At 32.8% G+C, this 24,951-nt stretch overlaps 1 protein-coding gene across 3 annotated transcripts in view; it reads right to left on the bottom strand.

The window, feature by feature from the left end:
• Positions 1-24,951, bottom strand: part of NIPBL (NIPBL cohesin loading factor) — a 250,207-nt gene that overhangs the window by 108,171 nt on the left and 117,085 nt on the right. For all 3 annotated transcript variants that reach the window (XM_031964203.1, XM_031964209.1, XM_031964213.1), the window contains exons 2-3: positions 8,841-8,984; positions 2,277-2,442 (exon numbers count right to left, since the gene is read on the bottom strand). In XM_031964203.1, coding sequence (XP_031820063.1) covers positions 2,277-2,442; positions 8,841-8,904 — 230 coding nt within the window. In that variant the 5' untranslated portion in view covers positions 8,905-8,984. The remainder of the gene's footprint in view (positions 1-2,276; positions 2,443-8,840; positions 8,985-24,951) is intronic.

Below are 24,951 nucleotides of genomic sequence, written 5' to 3'. Positions count from 1 at the left end.
AATTGCCATCACAATAAAGTGAAAAACTTTTTCAAGAATGTTCTAACATCAACTAAATGCATCAAAACAAATAGTAAAGTTAGCAAAACGCCTAAATTCAAGGCAAGAAAAAAAAAACAGTTCTTAATGTGCAAGGGACTGTGCTAGTTACAAAGAAAACCATTATCTTCAAGGAAATAACCACTGAAGGACCTGGGGTCTAGGAAGAGGGAAGAGAAGAAAAAAATAAACAAGAGCTTAAAAAATTAGAATTCAAGGTAGTGTGAAAGCAGTAGAAAGGGCTAGATTCTACTCACAGGAATAGAGTTTAAATAACAACTGCCCCATCTATTCTATGTGTCTCTCTCCTTTTCTGGGTTCTATTGCTGACAAGTGGATATTTTTCAACCTGCCACAGCAGTCTTCCCACAACATGTCTCAAGGTCTCTTCCTCACTGATACTCCACTATTAAACTGTCTAGGTCAGCCTTTGCTCCTCTCTAGAATCCTCTCTTGATTCTTTGGACATTATTCACCATGGTCCAAATGTCTTTTCAGTTTCCTTTTCTGAGTTGTCCTTTCCCACTAAACTTCTTGAGGGAAGGGACTAATTTTCTTTGTGCTCATATGAATATTCACAGAGTTTAGATAAGAGGTCTAGCCCACAGCAAGTCCTTAATAAACTCTTGGGAAAGTTACTTTCTATGTCTCAGTTTTCTGAACCATAAATCAAAAGGATCAGATTAGATTATTAGATTATCCCAGCTCTAGATCCACAATGCTTTCATTGGAAATACAAAGTAAAGGTCCAAAAGTGACATAAGAAAATTGAAGTAACCATTTTTAACTGAGAGCATTAGAAAAGACATCAAAGCAGGAGAGCACCGAAATTAGGCCTTGAAGGTAGAATTAGGGCAGGGTACAGTCTATGAGCAACAGCACAGAATCAAAGATAGAAATAGAGCAAATGAAGGGAGATATGTTAGATAAAGCTGGACAAGTGGACTGCATAAGTCAGAATGTGAAGGGTTCTGAAGGCTAGGAGGATAATGCATATACATTTATATACATATATGAATAATGCTAGATTACAGGATAATTCTAAAATAATAAAATAGATTTTATTTAGTAGGCAAACGAGACAGATCTGATATTTAGTTGTAGAGAGGAGGCAGAAAGATGTTTAGGTGGTTACAAAAGGGGACTACTTCAGCAGTACTGAATCAGTGGATTCACTGCCTCAATCAATACATTTCAGAGTTTCTAATTTCCACAAAAACAATAATCACATAGGCAGTATTTAGCCCTAAGAGTGATCCACCTCAGGGAAGCTAGGTGGCACAGTAGATAGAGCACCAGCCCTGAAGTCAGGAGGACCCCAGTCCAAATCTGACCTTAGATACTTAACTTTCCCAACTGCCTTAGGGGGGAAAAAAGAGAGTAATCTACATTATGATGTTTTTTCCAGGAATGATTTTTTTACCTAAAAGCAGGACCACCTGTACATAACAATTTGGTTTGTATCAAATTCTGAGAATATGAAAGGCCCTCGAAATGAATTATATTAAAATTAACATATTTTAGAGTTATGATTTTTTAAGTCAGTCTGTAAAATCTGTTCAAAGTGTCCTATGTATCACAATAAAAACTCCACTGCATTTGCCATCTAAAGATTTGGCTTCAATTCCCAGCTCTGCTGCTTACCACTTGTGTGACTTTTATCTGCCAAGGATTCTTGTTTCTTCGTCCATATAATGAAAAAGTGAGATTAAATGACCTTCAATAACTATACAACTCCAAATTCATGATCTTCATGTAATTGCCTCATTTTGTGTAAATGTTCATGGAATGTTCATAGAACTAGCTTGTTGAGTTCCTTCTGGTATTTTATCCATTTAATTTTAAACATGGAAACAATTTCCTTTACCCTTTACCCCTATCCCTTCAAAGCTAAATAATACAGCACAAATATTCCATTAGGATGCTAAGCACCTAATTTTCACTATAAATGAAAGAACTCAAGAGAGGAGTTAAGACTGATCAAAAGAGAAATGTAAAAATGAAATGGCATAAAAAACTATTAAAATAATTTGACCCAATTCAACTTCATTCTCTTCTTATTGCATTGTGGTCATCAACTTTGTTGCTTACTTAATTAAAAAACAACAACAAAGACTATTTTAAGGACTGAAAATTCAAAGAAAAATAAAAAGTCAATATAAGTTAATATAAAGTTAATATAAGTAAAAAAGAAAATCTGAACTTTACTTTTAGATACAAAGATAGGTAATACTTACATGTGATCTGTTGACACCTGGTTGAGGGTGTGAACAAGCTGTGAAACCAAATTTTCATCCCTACAGGCCAAAAGACAGTTTACCTCTTCTGCTATTCGTCCATTAAACAGAAGGCTCTTTGTAGTTGTAGCAGGTAACGGAGATGGAAGAGGCAACTGATTCAAGACTATTTGGGATTTAAAAAAATATATCAGAAATTTATCCAATAGAAAAAATACTACATACTTTTTTTTTTTTTAAAGGGAATTAGACAATTTCTTTTGGAAAATGATTACATTATAGATTCCCAAGAATTTAAATTGAAAATTGCCCAAGGATGAGACTGGGAGAGGATAGTAAAATACTAAGAAAGAATTAATGAAGAGAAGCAAGGTACAAGATGCCATCAAAGACATTTGAGTGAAAAGATAAATCAGTCATGTGGCTAAAGTGTGAGACAAAATGCTCCACTAGTATTTTTGCATTGTTATTTAAAAAAAAAAAATTGAGGAAAACCCCTAGCACGCAAGGTGAAGCTGTGTCCAATCTGAGAAAGAATATAAATAAGACTCACATGCAGACAGACTGGGATTTGTATAGTTGAAGCGAACACCCACACTAATAATATCATAGAGTAATTTGAGTATTTGACAAATTGACCACATTAGTAAAAACACCAATAAAAGCTTTTCAAACTTGCTTTTTAACTATGTACCTTCACATAAATGAAATTCAACACAAAAATTCCACAAGGACATTTCATTTACTCTCTGAATTTCCAACTGCTTTTTCTGTACCCCTTTATATTTGTTTTCAATTTTATATAGTTTTAGAATAAGTCCCATTTCTCTGGTTCAATTTTTTCTTCCACTTATTTTATAAACTATCCAATCTTAAGTTTTAAGTCCTTCATAAGTATCAATCTTAATTGCATTATGATTCTCCAATATTATCAATGTACCACACTTAAAAAAAAAATCCAAACTATTTAGTTATTGGACATTCAAGTTGTTAAATTCTGCTACAAATATCCTTTAACATATAGTTTTTGGCACACTCAGAATATACCGAATAAGGGAAATAATAAGCCAATGGATAGAGTTACTTTTTGAAGAGAAATAACAGATCTTTTATATCTCCCACCTCATCATAGCAATTTACAGTTCCAACAAGTGAATTCTGAGTAACTATCAATTGTTCTTGTTCCTCAAGCATATGTGGATATTAATTCCCAAATATTTTATAGTTTTTGTCCTTAATGTAAATTGGGATTTCTTTTTTGTGATATTTTCTTAATCCCTATGGCAATCCCTAATGATAATGATCTGTATGAGAAAGTTGTGCACTTAATCCTGATGAACTCATTTAATGCCTCAATTAAGTTTTGATTAGGTAGGTGGGTGGATTTTCTAGGTTTAACATGCTACTTGCTAAAAAATTCCAATTTTCATTTCCAATATTATTACTTTTGTCTTTTTCTGTTCACCTGCTAGCTGTTTCAAAACTATGTGTTAAAACAAATAGTAAAAGAATTACTTTATACCACAAAAAGATCAGGGAAGAGGATCCACATGTACAAAAATATTTACAGCAGCTCTTTCTGTGGTGGCAAAGAATTGCAAATTGCCCATTAACTAGGGAATGACTGAAAAAGTTACAATCTATGATTGTGATGGAATGCTATTGTGATGTAGGAAATGATAAAGGGGATGGTTTCAAACAACAACAAAACCAAAAGAAATACCTGACAGCTTGGGAAGACTTACATGAAATGTTGCAAAATTAAGTGGACAAAGTCAGGAGAATAATTTACACAATAACAGCAATACTGTAAAGACAACTTAATAACTAATCAACACAATGAACAAACCACACTTTCAAATGCTTCAAAGATGAAATATTCTATCCACTTTCAGAAAGATGATGGCTCATAAGTAAAGATTGAAGCATAACTTCTTCTCTTTCAATGTTTTTTTGGGGGAGATAGAGTGGGGACGGACAATGTTTATTTTATTATTTATTATATTTTATATATATTATTTATATATTTATTATTAATTTATTTTGCATGATGATACATATTTGTAAGGAGGTTTGTTTTTCTTGTCTTCTCCAAAAATGGAGGCAGAAGAGAGGAAAGAATTCAGTACTAAAAATAAAATTTAAGCTACTGGTTAACAAAATCAAAAGTACCTAAAATGTTTAACTTTGATTTGTATATTTTATTTGGTAAGGGTGTTTCTATTTCCACGTTAAATATATAATTGTTGGCTTCTGACTTCAGGTAGTACTTTTAATTTTATTTAAGAAAAAAATATCTCTCTGAGGCAGCTAGTTTGTGTAGTGGATACAGCATCAGCCCTTAAGTCAGGAAGACCTGTGTTCAAATTTGACCTCAGACACTTAACAGTTCTTGGCTGTGTGACCCTGGGTAAGTCACTTAACTCCAATTGCCTCAGCAACAACAACAGCAGCAGCAGCAGCAGCAACAACAACAACAACTCATTTCCAATTATTTTAGTGTATTACCAGGAATGGATGTTATACGTTATTAAAGGCCTTTCCTACATTTATTGGTATTGTGTTATAGTAGAAAGAAAGCTAACCTGATTAACAATCTATATGTTTTTAGTGCCTCAGAAGACTCTTGAAATACAATAAGGCTGCAAAATATTTCTTTATCCCTATCACTGGGAGTTCCCTACATGAATTAGAACACCACTAAAGATGAATGTTGCATTATATGATAGTTGTTTTGATGTTAAACAAGTCTTAAAAATCTGGCATAATACTGCTTTGGAATGATTAATTCAATTGAATTCAACAAACAAAATTCAAGTAAATGTCTCTTAAAACAAGGGGATTGGACTTTCATTACATCTATGATGAATTTTGTATCTTTATATCAATGACTTTTATATATCTACAACCTGTTATACACAAATGATAAATTCAGAAGCTATAAAGGTCAAAAGAAATCAAACTATCTCTGGCCTCAAGGAATTTAAACTCTAATAGCATTCAGAGGGAGAAATAAACTCTACTAAATACAAAGTTTATAAATAAGATTCAAAATAACTTCAAGAGAGAGAAAATATTACTGAGGAATCAGGAAAAGCCTATGGAATTTGGGGATTTTATTAAGTAAACAGAGTAAAGAGAAAGTGAATTATAGACAGTGGGAATATCTCTTTCAAAAGTATGGACACAAGATATGGAACTTAAATTTGAACGAGTGTTTTCAATAGCTATCCCACGTGCTCATGTTTTTCTCTCTTATGGTTTGCCTCCTGGCTTACTGTCTCAATTGAAATCCTACTTTCTTGAAGAAACCTTTTCCAGTCTTCCTTAATAGTATGCCCTTCCCCTAAGAACTATCTCTAATTTATCCTGTATATATCTTGCATAATATAATTGTTTACATGTTGTCTCGCCAATTAAGATTGTGACCTCCTTGAAGTTATGGTTTTTGCTTTTCTTTAATAAATGTTTGTTTAGGCAGGCAGGAAACTAGCATTTATCAAGTTCTCTGCTAATCTCTGGGTACACACACACAAAAAAAAATCATTTCTCTAAAACAAAACGAAACAAAAACAAAATCCAAACACAAACCCTGTTCAAGGAGCTCACAGGTTAAAGGAAATTAATGGAAATTGCCTTGAAATGTTAATTTGACATAGGTTCCAGCAATATATCTAGAAGGAAGAATATATATGCTGGAAAAGTCAGTTGGGGCCAGCAAAACTTAAATGAAGGTTTTAAATATGTTGCATATTTTTGAGTAGGTAGTATTAGGCAAATATGTTTTACTTCCATATTATATGAGGTTTCAAGACTTACCTCTAACATATATTAATTAGGCATGTCATCCTTGACAAATTACTTAACCTTTCAGTGCTTTAGGGAAGACAATATGGTGCAGATGAGATGATGATCTCCCTTAGCAGAAGTAGTTTACTTACAGGGAAGTCTCATTATTAATGAAATCATAGGTTCTCTCAAACCTATATCCTTCTGTACCAACATAATCTCATTACTCTGTGCGTAACACAGTATCTTAAAAGTTGGAATGGTTTTTATTGATCATTTATTCCAACCTTTACCTGAATGTTTATCATCTTTATAATATCCCTCATCAGTGATCAACTTGCATATCCTCCATTGGAAGAATTTCAATGAGTCCAAAGCAGCTACTTCAATTTCTAAACAGCAATAATGGTCAATATTTTTTTTTCCTTTTACTGATGTGAAACCTAGTTTAATTTTAACCCAATGATCCTAGTACTATTCTTTGTAGTCAAGGAGGATAAATTTAATCTTTCCTTCACATGAACTTTTTATTGTATGAAGATGTTAATCAGAATGAAGATAGGTCATAGGAGTTAGAGCTAGAAGACTGCTAGAACAGCCCCTTCATATTACATATATGGTTAAAGGTACCTGGATAGTCACCTTAAGTGACTAACCCACATTAAAAGAGGTAATTAATAGCAAAGATCATATTCAGTCTAAGGCCTTCTGATTATAGTCAGAATTTTTAATTTTTAAAATACACTGCTATATTTTGTAAATTAAAGTAGTATCTTTTCATTTATATTAAATAAACTAATTCCATATTCTTACATCCATATTATTAAGGAAAAGAGACTTTGTAGGTAGAGAGCTTGGTCCTGGATTTAAGTCTTGCGCCTTACAAATATCGGCTCTGCATCGAGGGCAAGCCACAACTTCTCAAATACCCATGTACATTTTTAACAACTATAAATTGTAGAGGTGCTACTAATTTATATTAGCAAAGGAAGTTCCTTATCAAAAGTTCTCTACAATGATAAAAATCACTGATTGAAAGATATTCTATAATTTTTTTATTATTTGCCTATTTGGGCAGTATTCTATCTCTCTATATTTTAACTAATACATGTTAAAATGATTATTTTTTCTTGGCAGATTTTAAAAAATCTTCCATTGAATTCATGTGGATGAATTTTTTTGAGTGGCGAGGTGGGTTAGTAGCTAACTGGCTTTATTTCTTCCTCTGAGATTTTTGTTTTTTAAGGAACACATTTTTTACTGTTTTGTTTGTTTTTTTGAAAATATTAACTTATACGTGGTTTTCTTCAACAATGAGATGATTCAAACCAGTTCCAATTATTCAGTGATGAAGAAAGCAATATACACTCAGAGAGACGCTTGTAGGAACTGAGTGTGGATCACACCATAGCATTTTTCACGCTTTCTGTTGCTAATTGCTTGCATCTTGTTTTCTTTCTATGATTTTCTTCTTTCTAGAACCGATTTTTCTTGTGCAGCAAGATAACTGTATAAATATGTATACACATATTGGATTTAACATTCATTTTTTAACATATTTAACATGTATTGGACTACCTGCCATCTAAGGGAATGAGTGAAAGGAAGGAGGGAAAAATTTGGAACATAAGGTTTTCTGTTTCCATGTTGAAAAATTATCCACACATGTTTTGTAAATAAAAAGCTTTAATTAAAAAAAATAAATAAATAAACTATTTTATTTAAGCTTTTCTGATGTTTTATTACATGTGGTTCTGCATAATATTCTTGACGATTTCCTAATTTCTTGTGTTTGTTTTGATATTTTACGGTAATTTTGTTCATTTCTGCTCTGCCTCCTTTTAAAAAAATTTGATGTTAATTCATCAATTTTTATTGGTTCTTGATTTAACTTATCAGTTTAACCATGCTTTCCATTTTCTAGTCTATTTCTACTTCTAAGTATCAAGTCTCTGACTTTCTTTTAAGTACTTTCAGTTGGCTTCCTTATTACTACCCTGGAATCTTTAGATAACTCCTATTCCTTTACAGGTCTTGTAATTATAGATTATTATTTCTTCTTTATAATATACATATAGGATTTGCCTTTTAAATGAAATATGGATTTATTTGACCACATTATATGTGCTAAGGTACATTATTCTGCCTTCAAAAAGGTTCTTTCAGTATACTTATCTGTGAAGTAATTCTCCATATAGAACTCAGAATAGTTTGTGTTCTTAATATTTTATCAGAGAGACTGTTGCTTCACAAGTGATTTCATCAATTTTCTGTACACGATTTCCCTCCCTGCTCCTGCAGCAACCAAATTGTTCACAAATGAAAGGTCCAGTACCTTAAACAAATGCTTTTGTTATTCATATACAGAGTGAGACAAACTGTAATCTTATTACTTTTGCTAATGGCACTAAAATTATTAATATTACCCTTTTTAAATTTTGGTGCTTTGAAAATAATAACAAGTTTAGAGCACATGTATTTTGTTAAGAACTAATTCAGTATGGAATTCCTTGTCTACTAATCATGACATTGTTGTGACTCTTTATTAATAAATTCCCCAAAATTGGGATATCCTTTTGTTTTCACACCATACGGTGATTTGGGGATCTAACCTTATGTTCTTAAGACTTTTGCATCAGTTTGGCAAACTTTGTCTTTTCTTCACTTGTGGATCTCAGGCTGATCTTTCTAAAATGAGGGGATAGGATTAGGTGATGTAAAAGGTTCTTTACAATCCTAAAATTCTTTGATTAAAATGAAGCATAAAGTACTTACGGTCTGTGAGACTAGCAATCCCCGCAAGAGTAGTGATGGGAACATGAGGCATATCCCCATTCATCCTGAAATTTTGGGATGGTGTTGTCTACACAAGTACTTTAGCTTAGGTGCCAGCTATCATTACTTCCCATCTCCCAAACACTGCAAAACAAGAAAAATACAAAAATGGATTGTAAAATTTGAGAAAAAATAGATGGTAACTAGTAATAATAACCATTAATAGACTAGCTTTTATTCACACATAAAACTAAAAGATCTACAGAAAAGGAACAATACTTTTTTTTGTCTTTCAAATATATTATGAATATATTATAATACATTATACATTATTAACCACACTGAAAGTTATCAATTTATCAAGCATTAAAATAATCCTTTTATACAGAGGCCAAACTTTTTAGTTCAGGACAAAGCCCTCCATAAAAAGGCCCCAAGTTATCTTTCCAATCATGTTAACCAATGTTCTTTTATAAGACCTTCTGTATCTTGGTCTACCAGGACTAAAGTTACTGTTGTCAAAGACTCCTGGTGTTTTCTTAACCTTATAATTTTGTAATTTCCTCTTCTATCTAGTCAACATATCATTTGGATACCTATAAATCCTTCAAAGCCTAGTTCAAAAGACCTACTTCCATCTTGGTATTTTTTGAGATCTATTAAGTCTAGGAACAATGATCTCAAATATCTTGAAATTCACAGAATTTATAAAGTCCTTACAACTGCTTTTGTAATTTACTCGTACCCAATTTTCAGTTTTTTATACTTTACTTTCCCAATTCGATCATAACTGTATACCGAAAAGCCCCCCCCCAAGTAATGCTGTTATTATCAAGCTTATGTATGTGTATATTATGTTTGTCAAGTTTATAATTAAAAATAAAATCATGTCCTTTTTCTTTTGCATTCACTATCTTATACACAGCACATCCTTATTAAATTTTTAATGACCAACTGATTTCATACAAAAGAATTCTATCATAACACAAGGGACCACTATCTTCCTTCAGATTCAACCAAAGATAGCCCAACACACTGACTCAAAGCACAATGCTTCCACTCCAGTACTCTCAGTCATCATTCTGAGAAACAATTCCTACATAGATACAACTTGGCAACTATTCCTAAAGGTGCTACCAAAAACCCAAAAGAGAAAGTTCTTGTCACCTAAATCCTTAGATCTATCCAATACTTCAACATCAGGAAAGTATGTTATTTTAACAGTAGAAATGACAGAAAGGAAGAAGCATTATCATCTCATTTTGCAACTTCATCCTAAAGGAAGGTTGCCTTGTCATCTGATTAGCAGTTGAATGCTTAAGTGTTTCCTTCATTAGAATATAAGTACCTTGAGAGGAGGGCTGTCTCACTCTATTTGTATCCCTAGTGCATTGACCATTTGCCAAATATGTCCTATTAAGAGATATTCCGGCATGAAATGAACTAGTGTGTCAATGGTATCACCAATCATTTTAAATTTTTCTATTTTTCTCAGACAATTTTTGTAACTGAGTGAAAGTAAGTGGTAAAAAATGTAAGAAAGCAAATGAATAAACAACAAAGATTCTGGGGCAAAGATTCTGAAAAATTATGGACAAGAGATCTTGTAAAAAACTTGATCACTATCTCTTCTCTCAATAAAAGAATGTTAATCTCTGCTTGAAAACTTCCACTGACATTAATGCATTGTTGGTGGAGTTGTGTGTAGATTCAACCATTCTGGAAAACAATTTTGAATTATGCCCCAAAGATTGTAAAAGTAGACATACTCTTTGACCTAACAGTAACCCTAGTAAGTCTATATCCTAAAGAGATTTTAAAAAAGGAAGAAAGAAAAAGAACCTATATAAATAAAAATATTTATATCCTCTCTTTTTGTGGTGGCAAGGAACTGGAAAATAAGGAGATAATCATGAATTGGGAAACAGCTGAATATGTTGTGGTACGTTACTGTGATGAAATACTGTTGTGCTGTAAGAAAAGATAAACAAAATGCTTTCAGAAAAACCTGTAAAGATTTTACATGGATTGATGAAAAATAAAATGAGCAGAACAAGAACAATGTAGACAGTAATAACAATACTGTAAGCAATCCACAGTTGATCAAAGTAGCTATTCTGATCCAAGACAATTCTATGAAAAATATTATTCACCTCCAGAGAAAGAACTGAAAGAGGTCTGAATGCAGATCAAAGCATACTTATAAAAAACTTTATTTTTTTCTGGAAGGATCAAAGTGGGGGAGGGGGAGTGTCTGTGTTCTCTTTTGCAAGATGGCTAATATGATAATATTTCTTGCAAGATTGAACCTATATACCCTTTATCAAACTGCTTGATTTCTCAAAGAGAAGAATAGAAGAGAAGAGAGACAATGTGGAATTTCAAATTTTTAAAAAGAATCTCTGTAATTGGAGGGGAAAATTAAAAACAACAACAAACTTCCACAGGTAGGAAGCCAGGAAGTGGTGATTAGGAGGTAAGGGTAGTCCACTATTTTGGAAGACAATATACTGTACATAATGATTTTTAATAGACAGTTTTAATTCTTGGTAAGTATATCTTAGAAGGTGAGTTTCCACTTATCCATTTGTATCTCCTGTGCTTAGCAACACTTGGCTTGCAGTAAAATGTTTAAATAGATGCTTCCTTAATTCATTCGTTCATTCATTCATACCTTTACATTTGAAATCTTGTTCCCCTTTAAATTCTCTCATTGGTCCAAGCTCTTACCAATTAAACAACAAAAAATAAACCAATTTCGATATGAGTTTTTCAAATACAGGAAATTCAATATCATGTCTCTCTTGTTTTTCCTCTTCCCCTAGAAGATTCTCTTTTCCTTCATCTTTCAATCACAATTATTCATTCAACTCTTCTTTAATCAATCAACAAAGGTTTAATAAGCATCTTCTATATGCTAAATAGTCTGTTAGATACTGGAAATATAAATAAATGAAATAAAATATCTTACATTTAAAGAAAGAGGTTACAATGAACAAATGAGAATACATATGTGAGAATAAATATAATAAGAATATATGCAAATAAATATCAAGTAATTAAATACAAGGCAATCAAAGGCAGGGCACTAGTAGTTACAGTGATTAGGAAAAAGCTCCATGAAGATGCTTTAAGAAGACTATCTCTAAGAAAAGAGAGATTCTATATGAGGAAGGTGAAGAGGGATTGCATATTAGGCATAGGGACTTCCAGTGTAAAGCACAAAGATGGGAGATGAAGTGTCACATGTAAGGTACAGAAAAGGATCATCTATCTGTGCTGTACAATGTGGGAAGGGGAGTAATGTTCATTGAGCCTATAAATATAGATTGGGGTCAGATTGTACAAGTCTTTAAAAGCTAAAGAGAATTTATATTTTTATGCTATAGGTAATAGGGATCTACTGGAGTTGATTAAAAAGGGAAATCACATGGCTGGACCTGCACTTAAGGAAAAGCACTTTGGTAAGTGTATAGAGGATAGATTAGAGTGAAGAGATACTTGAAACATGGAGGCTAATTGGTCTGTTGCAATAATCTAGATGAGAACTAATCGTACTAAACTAAACTAAACTTGTACTAAATTGTAGCTATGTCAGTAGAGAGAAGGGTTCTACTGAAGCAAGAGATGTTGTAAAGACAAAAATAGAAAGATTTGGTCATTCTTAATGTATTTTCAACAACTCTACCTCAAAAAATTCTGGTCACTTTCCATTGCATATACTGTAGTTTGTCAGTCTCTTGTCAATCTCTAAGGAAACATAAAATGTCTTTCCCTCTGGTCAGAAATTATCCTTCCTTTTTTATGAATTCCTAGCTATTTTTGTATTATGCTTATTTGAAAAAAAGTGTGTATATATTTTTTTCTCCTTACTACTTTAGAGCAGAGATTGTTTTATTCACCTTTATAAAATCCTCACTGTCTTACAGAGAAGGTGCTCAATAAATATTTATTTAACTGAAAGCATTGTATCTAGAATTGGACACAATAATATGGTATCCTAAAGATAAAATATGTACTAAGGAAATGTTTTTAAGAAAAGCATACTGGACAAAATATATGTCCACTGAGTGAAAGGAGGCTAATGAATGGTGCTATATGAATGTAATGGAATATTGTAATGCTATAACAAATTATAAATATGACTTATCTACGTGAAGTAATAATCAACCAATAATATTGATAATGACTACAATAATGTAAATGGAAAGAACAATCACAAAACAAATGAAAGCAAACAATGCAGAATCTCAAAGAAAAAGCATGCACCCAAAAGAAAACAAATGAGAAGACATCTCCCTCTACTTTTTTGCGGAGGTGGGAGTTCTGCAGGTGTGAAACTGCATATATTTTCAGACTTATTCAATGTAGTGATAATTTTTTTACCTTAAGGAAAGAAGAAAAATTTTAATCAGTTCAAAAACTAAAAGATCTCAAAAATAACATTTTAAATGAGAACAGTATAATATAAAAAAAAATATAAGAATATTCATTGCAATATTTAAGATCATCGAAGGTAGGAACTGTTACTATATTGCTGGCTGTGGTTGTACTCCTAGAATAGTGTTTGGTCTTAATGTTTCTTGATTGATTGGAAGGACTGGTAAATAGAATACTGGTAATGCTGCAAACTGACCTATTTTTAAAAAATCAATTCGGAATCACATGAGAAAAAATAAGCAAAGTTTTCATATTCTGTGACCAGTGATTCCACTACTTGGGATATTATAGACCCCAATCAAATCTAGGAAAAAGAAAGATGCTTATCGATATAAAAATATTCATAGCAGCATATTTTGTGAAATTAAATAACTAAGTAAAACCGTTGCCTACTAATTATTATTGCCTGTAAAAAAATAGTGCTGCATAAATGCAATAAATATTTGTACAATAAGAAATTATGAAGAATTCAGAATAACACTCAGATCTGAATTAAATAATGCTGAATGGAAAAAGTGGAAGCAAAAGATACATAATAATTATAATAATCTAAATGAAAAGATCATGAATGGAAGAAACCAATAATGACTCAAAAGAAAAGATAGTTGAAATATTTACCTCCATCTTTACAGTAAAGAAATCAGGGGCTGGTAAAGCAGAACATTCTATAAATTATTAGAAGAACTTATTTTCTAAAAAAGTACCAGGAACAGATCGGGATAGAATAACAACAATACATAAATGCACACATACAAACATACAGTAAAGGTACTTTTCTCACCCAATTTTATACAAGAGCAAATTGTACTTAAAATCCTACTTTCTGTGAGAAGCCTTTCACAGTACTCTTTAATCTTAATGCTTTCCCTCAGATCCTATCCTGATTTAGTCTATCTATACTAGTCTATATAGTCATTCTCATCTTTTGTTCATTAGATTGTGAGCTCCTTGAGATCAGAGACTATATTTTCCCCCTTCTTTTGTATTAAAAAGCACAATTCCTGGCACATAGTTAAGTATTTAATTAATGCTAGAAAATTTGGAACTATGCTCAAAAAATTATCAAACTGTGCACACTCTTTGATCCAGCAGTATTACTACTGGGCTTATATCCCAAAGAGATCATAAAGAAGGGAAAGGGATCTGTCTGTGCACAAATGTTTGTGGCAGCCCTCTTTGTAGTGGCCAGAAACTGGAAACTTAGTAGATGCCCATCAATTGGAGAATGGCTGAATAAATTGTGGTATATGAATATTATGGAATATTATTGTTTGGTAAGAAATGACCAACAGGATGATTTCAGAAAGGCCTGGAAAGACGTACATGAACTGGTGCCGAGTGAAACGAGTTGAGCCAGGAGATCATTATATACTTCAACAATACTATATGATGATCAATTCTGATGGACCTGGCCATCTTCAGCAATGAGAAGAACCAAATCAGTTCCAATGGAGCAGTAATGCCCAGTTATGCCCAGCGAAAGAACTCTGGGAGATGATCAAGAACCATTACATTAAATTCCCAATCCCTATATTTTTGCCTGCCTGCATTTTGGATTTCTTTCACAGGCTAATTGCACAATGTTTCAGAGTCTGATTCTTTTTGTACAGCAAAATAACGTTTTAGTCATGTATACATATTGTGTATCTAATTTATACTTTAATATATTTAACATCTACTGGTCATCCTGCCAGCTAGGGGAGGAGGTGGAGGGAAGGAGGGGAAAAATTGGAACAAAAGGTTTGGCAATTGTCAATGCTGTAAAATTACCCATACATATAACTTGTAAATAAAAAGCTATTAAAAAATAAAAGAAAATAAAATAAAAACAAAAAAATGCTAGAAGACTTACTGGATTCAGAGACTGATTTGCTAAAAGTCAAAAAACTATTAAGAAACAGAGTTCAAGTTACCTGGGGCAGGAATAAGGGGCACAGCACACCATATAAAGAAAGTAGGAAGGTTTGAGAGACAGTACTTAAATTAAACAAGATAAAACAAAAATCATTTTAAGGCTTGGCACCAAGTTTCAGATTACATGAACACTTGCAGACTAATAATCAAATCTATCACATAGCAAATATTCATGTTTAAATCCTTATACATGCACATCTTCATATGCACTCAGGAATCCATTTAATACAGATCTATAACGTTCATTAAGCTGATCTTTTTGATAGCCTGTTCTTTTACCACAATCTAGATTTTCTGAAATAGTTGAGGAAGATGAGGACTTGACTCTCTTAATTCTAAATTCAGTGTTCTTTCTACCATCTTCCTTTTTGGGGCAGTATGGTATTATATGGATCAAGTTTTTCCACCATTCACAAAAATACTAACCTAGAATCCTGCAAAATGAATACTGTATGCCCCTGTCTTCTCTTTGATTCTAAAAACAGTTATATGCTTTACTAAAGGTCCACAACTAGTTTAACAGCCAGTAATAACAAATTAGACAGATCTTGTCCATATTAATACTGCCGACCCTAACCAAACAATTTAATTGATGTATGTGACTTTTAGTAAGGGAAGCCTGCAGAATTTAGTAAAGTTCTAAATCTAATTTTAGATACAATTATTTGGCATTGTGAATCAGTGTTGGAATTGAAGAAAGGAAGACTAAGGCTAAAATCCATAGACACTTATTTAACTGTGTGATCCTGGGCAAGCAAGTTAATCTTTCTCAGTCTCAGTTGCCTGATCTGCAAAGGGAGGAAAACAAAAGCATCTACTTCAAAGATTGTGAATAATGTGCTTTTTTTTTTTTTTAGCTTTTTATTTACAAAACATATGCATAGGTAATTTTTCAACACTGACCTTTGCAAAGCCTTCTATTCCAAATTATCCCCTCCTCCCTCCCCTAGATGGCAGGTAGTCTAATATATGTTAAATATGTTAAAGTATATGTTAAATCCAATATATGTTATACATATTTATACAGTTATTTTGTTGCACAAGAAAAATCGGATCAAGAAGGGGGGAAAAAAAAACTGGGAAAGAAAACAAAATGGAAGCAAACAAAAACAGAAAGAGTGAGAATGCCATGTTTTGGTCCACACTCAGCTACCAGGGTCTTCTCTTTGGGTGTAGAGGATGTAATATGCTTTTGAAACAATCCTTTCCATTTTTCTTCAACAATATGCTTCCTTGATCATTTATTCTCTAATCTTCAATTTCTATAGGTTCTTTCTCGATTCCTTCAAATTATTTTTTTTTCCCTCCTCAACTCCTAGAAAAAGATGTTTACACTTCTTGCCTACAGTTCCTCATTTCTCACTTTTCAATCCTTCACATTTTCTGGTTTCCAGCCTCTTCATTCAATGAAAACTTTTCTCCAAAGAAAACCAACAATCTCTTAGTTGCTAAATTTGATGGTCTTTTATTACTCCTCATCCTTCTCTCTGCTCTCTGCTGCATTTGATAGAACTGACCACCCTTTCTTATTAAATTCTTTCTTTCCTCTGAATTTTCTCAAGACTTCTCATTTTGAATTATCCTTCCTATCTATGCTGATAGGGCCTTTTTGCTGGTTTACCATCCTTATCAAGTCACCTAACTGGATTCTTTTCTTCTTTCTGTACTTTTTTCAGTGATCTGATCAGCTCCTATAGTTTCCTCTAAGTAGATGACTCTCAGACCTACATAAGTAATTCAACTCTTTTCAGAGGTTCACCTTATAATGGATGTGAGGAAAAATAACAGTGGCAAATCAGATAGAAAGGTCCAACGGTAAAGCAGATGATAATACATCTTTGTTACTGTCTTTTCCATCAATAAACACCATATCATGAACTTCATAAAGCACACAAAAATTGTAAACAACAACAAAACAAAGATAAAAGACATTTTAAAATGATTATTTTATTAAAAGTACAAAGAATATATATATAAAAACAAGATTTATGGTAGGGAAGGGAAGCCAGGAGAAGGTAGATAGAGCAACTTAGTCTTTCAGGGAAAGGAAGAGCTAGGAGGAAAATGACAACCTGTTGTCCAGGGGACTAATTGTCCATTATAACACACAGTAGATAACCTCAATGGATTATCTTAAGTACATCTCCCCTTGGAGAGCACATAGTACACTGAGGCCAAGTATTCAGTTCTCCCAGTGGAAAGATTAGCTTTGTTCAATACTAAAGTCAGACTGTTTAATTTCAGAAGTCATTTTTTAAAATATGTGTTATTAGCCAAGTGAAAGGATGAATAAATTAGTACAAATGTTCATTAACAGAAAAACAATGGTAGCATTTCTAAATCTTAAAACTTAATGATTGACTGAAAACATCATTTTCAAAGGAATCATTTCTTAGGTGCTGAGCTCCTAAAAGGCAGAGATCTTATATTTGCCTTTGTTTGTTTTCCTAGCACTTAGTCCCTACCTGGCACATAGTGTTTGTTGACTGACTAAAAATTTAATACAATTTTGTAAGGCTGGCACTAAAAAGCCAGTCTTTGGTTCCATTTATTACCATAGCCTATTCTTTGAGTGACAATTAACAGAATGATATCTCATCCAGTTTACTATAACTCACAGAAAAATATCAATGGTAGCTCATTAGAGACATTCACTATGGGAGAGGGACACATAGGACCAATCCATTGTAGTTCTAATATGTGTGAAGGAATTAAACCTACTCCCCAGGGTTAGGATAAAATGAGATATTTATAAAATGCTTTATAAACTGGAAAGAGCTTTTAAAATACTAATTGCTTTTGTTATTATTATTACTATTTTACACACACACACACACACACACACACACACACACACACACGATGAACTGACAGTGAAAAGGACTAAAAGCCAAAGAGACTAATTGCTAAGAATTTTTTCTGACCTATTTATTGAATAAATAATGCAATGCAGTAGAGTCAAAGGACCTGGCTTCAAATCTCAGATCTACCACTTACCTGTGTTACCCGGGGCAACTACAAGCTCTCAGAGTACTAATTTTTCCTCATTAATAAAATATGGGAGTTGGATACGACAACTTTTAGGGTATCTACCACTCTTATGCATAAGCAATATCTCCCTGTGAAACATTAATCCATTGCTCCTAATTCTGCCTTTTGGTGATTGGTAATATCTGGCATTAGTATGCATGAAGGAATGGGGATTTCCCAGGCAAGACTATCTTTCTTCACATACATGCCCCAAAATACATACATATACATATAATTACATATACACAACAGGCTATATTATATCATATTAAAAAGAATAGTATAAAAAATAAGTTTCAGCAAGAAACAGATTCAATATTCTTAGTCATCTCTCTATCTGGTGGGATATCCCTGTCCTAGAGCAAATACAATGAACAATAAATTTCTCTGCTCACTCCTTTTCTTCCCTTCCATTTTCATCTCTTATTCTAAACAAAGGTCTATAATATCATATGTGGTCTCTAAAAGCTCTCTGACTCAGACCGTTCTAAGACAAGAGTTCAGGCAAGAAATGCACGGAGTAAGCACAGCTAAATACAAGTCAAGAGATGAGAGTATAGTTTCATGATCAAGTAGTTACAGAATAAAAGTAGAATTTATATGATTTAGCAGCTCACTGGAAAGGGGTAGGGTAAATGAAGACTAGAAAGAAGAATCAAAGAAAGTGGCAACCTTCTCATTCAACACACCACCAATATGGCTTACTACCTTATGATTTAAATAGACTAATGTAGCCCAGGCTAGGAACCAAATTACAATGTAATTTCTATGGGAAAATATATCTTGCATTTTAAACCTATATATAAATGGATTTTTAGAACAGAATTCATTTATTAGTTTGGACTACCTGTATTTCAATTATCCATGCGTTCCTATATCACCTAGGATAAATCAAAGTTGATTAGTTTCCTAATTATAAGGAAAAACTAAGCTAATTTTAAAACAAAATTTTAATGAAAAAATTATACTTTCATACTATTTCAATGTCAATGTTATCGAATATTATCGAATTAATTTTTCAAATGAAATGTAACAATAGACAAATCAACAAAAAGCTCATTTGAATCAGATACATAAGAGACAATAGAAAAGACAGAAGAATGAAAAAGTTTGTTTTACCTTGTCTGGTGCTTTTCCAACTAAGCAACTGTGTAAATTTGAGCACTTAAAACTTTCTAGCCCTTGGTTCATTCAGGTTCTGCACATAGTAGCCACTATGTGTCAGAAATATTATCTCTATCTTTAAAACAGACTGGAAACTCTAATCTCAAAGAACCAGTCCTACCATCTACTGGCAGAAATAAAGAACTACAAATAAATCTGAAAACTCAAGACTTAAAAAATTCTATCAGAGTTTAAATCATTTAGCATCAATTACACACACATACACACTCTTCCATTCCCTAAAAATGACAAAGAACTGAAAGACATATGATTCAACAAGAGATACGACTATAGTATTCTTTATATTAAAACAAATATGAAGCTACAATTATGAAATGCCAATACTGAATTGATTTGTCCATTAAATAGATATAAAGAATGATTAAACTTTTATCAACATTACTGCTCAACAATTTATTTTGAACAATTCTATTAAATGCTTTAATATGACTATCCTAACTTTCATTGGAGCTATATTCTGTCCAGTGTTTAACACATACTTCTAGGCAGGAAGCTTTAGGAAAAATTTTTAAGCATGAGTGACCCAAGCAGTTAAAACTGAAAGACGCTCCATATGAGAACAGGCTTAAGGAAATTTAAGTACAGCTGAAGATTTAAGATAGAAGATATATAAAGGTCTACTAAAGGTTTTATTTTATTTTTTTTACACTAGCAGACAGAAGGGAACGAAAACATTGGGGAGAAAGGTTCATCAGAAAATGTAGGTAATTTAGTGGAGAAAAGGGAAGATGGGACTAAGGATATATATACACCCAGGAGGCTAGTTTTAGAGAATTTCTAACACCTCCCCTTTTGTTTTACAAATGAAGGAACTGAGGACCAGAGAATATAAATCATTTCTTTAAGGTATAAAAGATAGTAAAAGAGCCAGAATTTGAAGCTAGATGCTTGAATATAAATCCAATATACCTACACTGTTTTATACTACCTTCCCAACATCCTAAGATCTGAAAGAGAATTTGGCACGTTTATATTTAAAAAGAGCAGATCCATAGTTCAGTAGAGTGCTGGGCCTACAATTAGGAAGCCTTGAATTCAAATTCAACCTCAGACACTCACTAGCTGTCCCACTTAACCTGTTTGCCTTAATCCACTTGTAAAGGAAATAGCAAATCACTGCAGTATCTTTGCCAAGAAAATCCCATTTGAGGTCATAAAGAGTTGGAAATGACAAAAGAACCACAATAACATTTTAAAAATTCTATTCCAGGCAGTTCTTCAGGGCTATGTAGTAGCATAGTGGCCAGAATGCCTGATGTAGAGCTTGAGTTATCTTAGGTACTTATTAGTTTTGTCAACACCACTATCTTATCACAGATTCTATTTCACTCTCTTCACAAAAAGAAAAGTATGGTCAAAAAAAAGGTAGAAAATCAAAGATGTTGAGACTTGGTTATATGTTCAATTTTTGACAAATGTTAGAATCACATAAACTAGAATGAAAAAAAAATCCACTTATTTTAGCTCCTCTTCTTCAATTCCCAGTGCTTTGACCCACCCAATGGTTAGAGACTTTTGTCAAAATAAAAGATTAAAGATAGGACTAATCATATCAAATCCTACAGGAAAGGGGAAGGGCAATTATAAGTTACTTACCATTTTTTAAAGTACAGATTTGGTGACCTTAATACTAACATAATAAAATATCAAAATGAATAATACTGATAATACTGCTTTACTCAACCAGAGCTATAATTTGATGGCAAAAGGAGCTCTCAAGGAGGAACTTTCTTTATTAATGCAGACTGGCAATTTCCTTTGCAACCTATACCCTGATTTATAAAATAATGTTTAAAATTAATTTCTTCTACTGTGTAGTACTTTCAATTGTTTCCTTCTAGATACTTCTTGAGAATCAAAACCTCTGATTATTAATAATCTGGATGGAAATAACTTAAATTTTTATTAAAAATAGTACCTTAACTCAGATATTAGATTGGCTCCAGAAACTCAAGACTTTTTTTTCTTATTCTAATATGACATGAGGTTCATAGGCTACTATTTTTTTTAATTATCTGAGTGTTACAGAATTACATTAAGATTTTTACTCAAAATCACATGAATTCTGAAAATTCAAAATTAATTTTTATCTGAATATTTTAGGGGGGGAAAAAGTCTATGTCCTTTACCAAAAATGGTAGGAGTCCACAAGAGGGCACACTTTCAATGACTATAAATGAAAAATCATGGAATTGTCAAAGCTGAAAGAAATCTGAGAGAGACCAGTCCACAGGACATCTCCCCAAACCCCAACTATCTTCTCATTTTACACAGAAGGAATAATTTCCTGGAGTGATATGACCTTGGATAAGGATTTTAAAACTCATCTGAAAAATATGGGGAGGGTTGTATCTCTTCTAGTCCCTTTATGATTTAAATGCTGTTATTTTATAAAATCAAAGCTTTCATTTTAGTAGATTAAAAGTAGACTAAAAGGTTAATCAAAGTTCTATATTAACAGAAGAACAATATATATGACTCCTGGTTACAACATGGGAAAATCACTTCTGGTAAAATGAGATCATAATACTTCCAAAACCTAACACAATTGGTTACTTGCATGAGAAAAAAAAAATTGATATTGAAAACAAGTTGAAAGGAGCTTTAAATGCTAGGGAAATCATTTTATTCTGGATCAACAGGGAGCCATTAAAGTTGCATGGATAGGAAAGTTACAAGTTCAGATTTGTACTTAAAGAAAATCACTTTGGCAAGTGGAAGATGGACTGAAGTGGGGACAAATTAATCAGATCATTATCAACATTCTAGCCTGAATCATTCTAGTGGCTATGTGAGTAAAGAGAACAGATTAGATGTGAGAGATGTGGCAAAAAGGATCTGGCAATTGTTTAAGGGAGAGTAAAAAGCTAGTTTACAAATCTGAGAGATTAGAAGAATGAAGTCAGAAGGAGAGTATAGAAAAGAGGATCCAATCCAGAATCTTATATGAAAACCGATAGGTAGGGGCATGGTAGAAGAGATATAGATGATAAACCAACAAAGCCTGAGAAAGAATGGCCAGAAAGATAGGAGGAGAATCAGGACAAAGTAGTATCATGAAAATCCAGAGGAGAGAGTAGAGTTGTGAATATTAAAAGTGAATAGACTATAGGAGAGGTTAGTCAATGGTATTAAATGACTATTGGGGGGGAGGGAGAGAATTCATCCTATTTAACAATTTAGTCATAATTTCAGAAAGAAATGAAAAATGAATCAAAGGAAGTAAAAGCAATATATGGAGACAGGTTTTTTAATTTTGGTTTATTTTGAAATCAGTCTGAATGAGAAAGAGAAGTCAGCTTTTGTACAATATCTTGAGGGAAAAACAATTGGGTTATGGAGGTTACAACAAATTTAACTGTACCAGAATCATACCAATATGCTAAAGTCATTATCAAAAGTCTCTAAAGCATTCTAAGATGTTAAAAACATATTGGAAGTACATGGGCAAGATATGATAATCGAATTTAATATCTTTAAAGGGAGAGACAGTTTTGACTTGATTGTATATGCTTAGTACCTAGCATAGTATCTTGAGCTTGGTATGTGCTTAATATTAAAGTCTTGTAGAAGGGAAGGGAAGTAGAGCTGGGGGAAGGAATAAGGATTTATTTAGTGCTTACTATGTACCAGGGACTGTACTAAACGGTTTGAAAATGGATTTTCAAAATAACTCATGACATAGATGCTATTATTAATCCCATTTTACAGTTGAGGAAACTGAGGCAAACAGACTAAGTGATTTGCTTCAGTCAATCAGCTAATGTCTAAGACATTATTTGAACTCAGGTATTCTTTCTTTACTCCAGGGCCCACTGCTCTATCCAATGTACCATCTAGCTGCCTTTGACCAATCTTTCAATAGAGGATCCTACAAATACCTGAATAATGAATACTTGACTAATAAATGATTGTTGAACTGATTGGACATAAAAATAACCAGTTGCCCCCAAAGTGTTCAAAACCTGTAGGCAAAGATGTATATAAAGTCATAGCATCATAAAAATTACAGCAGAGAAAGCCTTTTGATGACCATGGATTTAGAACCAGGAGGGACTCATAAGTAATTTAGCCCAAACCTTCTCAATTTGCAGATCAAGAAACTAAGGACCAGAGAGGTGAAATGATTTGGCTGTGGTCACAAAAGCAAATCAAAATGAGATCCTCTTACTATATAAATACAATGTTCTTTTACTATACCAAGTTATTTCTCTACCTAAAGCCAATTATTGTTACCAATTAACCAACAAGCATTTAAGTTTGTTGTGGGCTAGGAGCTGGAGCTACAAAGATGAAAAGTAAGAAATCTGTCCATTTTTCTCCCTTAGAGAGTTTACAAAATGTTTCCTCTGGGGAATTTTTAATCTACCTATAGAACACAGATAAAGAAAAACACAAGTATAAATAAAAGAGATAAAAGATAATTTTAGGAGAAGGTACTTATAATTGAAGAGCTATAAAAAGGTTTCATTTAGAAGATGGCACTTGAATTGAGTCTTTTTTAGGCTGTAAAGGATTCTGACCATCAAACAGTTTATATTTGAGCATAGTGTTATTAGAGAGTCACTGGAGGTTGCTGAATAGGGGAAAATAGGCAGCCACTGAAGTGGTCAGTTAAAGATAATGAAGATTCAGATGAGGATAGTGGGAAAAAGTGGACAGATTGAAGACATGTCAAGGAGGAAGGAATGATAAAGATTTGTCAACTGACTGGATGTAAAACTCTTGTTGCCAGCTGTGAATATGAATACTATTCCAGTAAAGGAATTTAAATAACAGTCAGCTAGGTAGAAAGACAAGAGTATAGTGCTATGTAAAGAGTGTAGTGCTACATAAACAGAGATAAAAGAGAATCCAGAAAGTGACAAACATTATAAAAAAAAGATGGTAAAAAATAAGGTTAAAAAAGATGAGGCCTGAAAAAATGCTGAAAGTTGAGCAATTAAGACTTCAGGGCAGCTCTAGAAAGAACAATTCTTTTAAATCATAAAATCAGAAGAAAGACTGAAAAAAATGAAAACTGAGTGAAAAGTGGTAGAATAAACAACTTTTCTTTAGGAGTTGATGGAAAAGGGGAATAGAAATATACGAAAACAGTTTCAAGGGGATGGTTGAATGTTGTGAAAGTATTTTAAGGATAAGAAAGACAGCTGATTTCTAAATAACGCAGAAAAGAACCAATAAATAGGGGAAAATTGGACATTATGAAAAGAGGATGAACGGGAGGGGAATCTACTTGGAAAGAATATGAATTCAAGTGTATGCATAGAGGTTGGTTTTAGTAAGAAGGGCTACTTCATCAAAAGTGTGTAATGCAGGAAATAATGAGATTAGGTCAAGAAGTTATAAGATGAAGAGAATGAAAAAGCTGATAGGGAATGGTCTCACTTTTCTCTAAGGAAATGAGCAAAGTTTCTCTCTGCTGGGAAGGTGAACAGAAATGTGGTATAGGAGACCTAAAGAGAGAACCATTATAAATAGATGAGTGAGTGAGTGTGTGTGTATAAAATGTATAAAGGGCTAGCCTTGGATTCAATAAAGC

The sequence above is a fragment of the Sarcophilus harrisii genome, chromosome 1, assembly GCF_902635505.1.
Source record: "Sarcophilus harrisii chromosome 1, mSarHar1.11, whole genome shotgun sequence".
In the NCBI taxonomy this organism is placed as follows: domain Eukaryota; kingdom Metazoa; phylum Chordata; class Mammalia; order Dasyuromorphia; family Dasyuridae; genus Sarcophilus; species Sarcophilus harrisii.
This window is presented reverse-complemented; position numbering and strand designations above follow the sequence as displayed.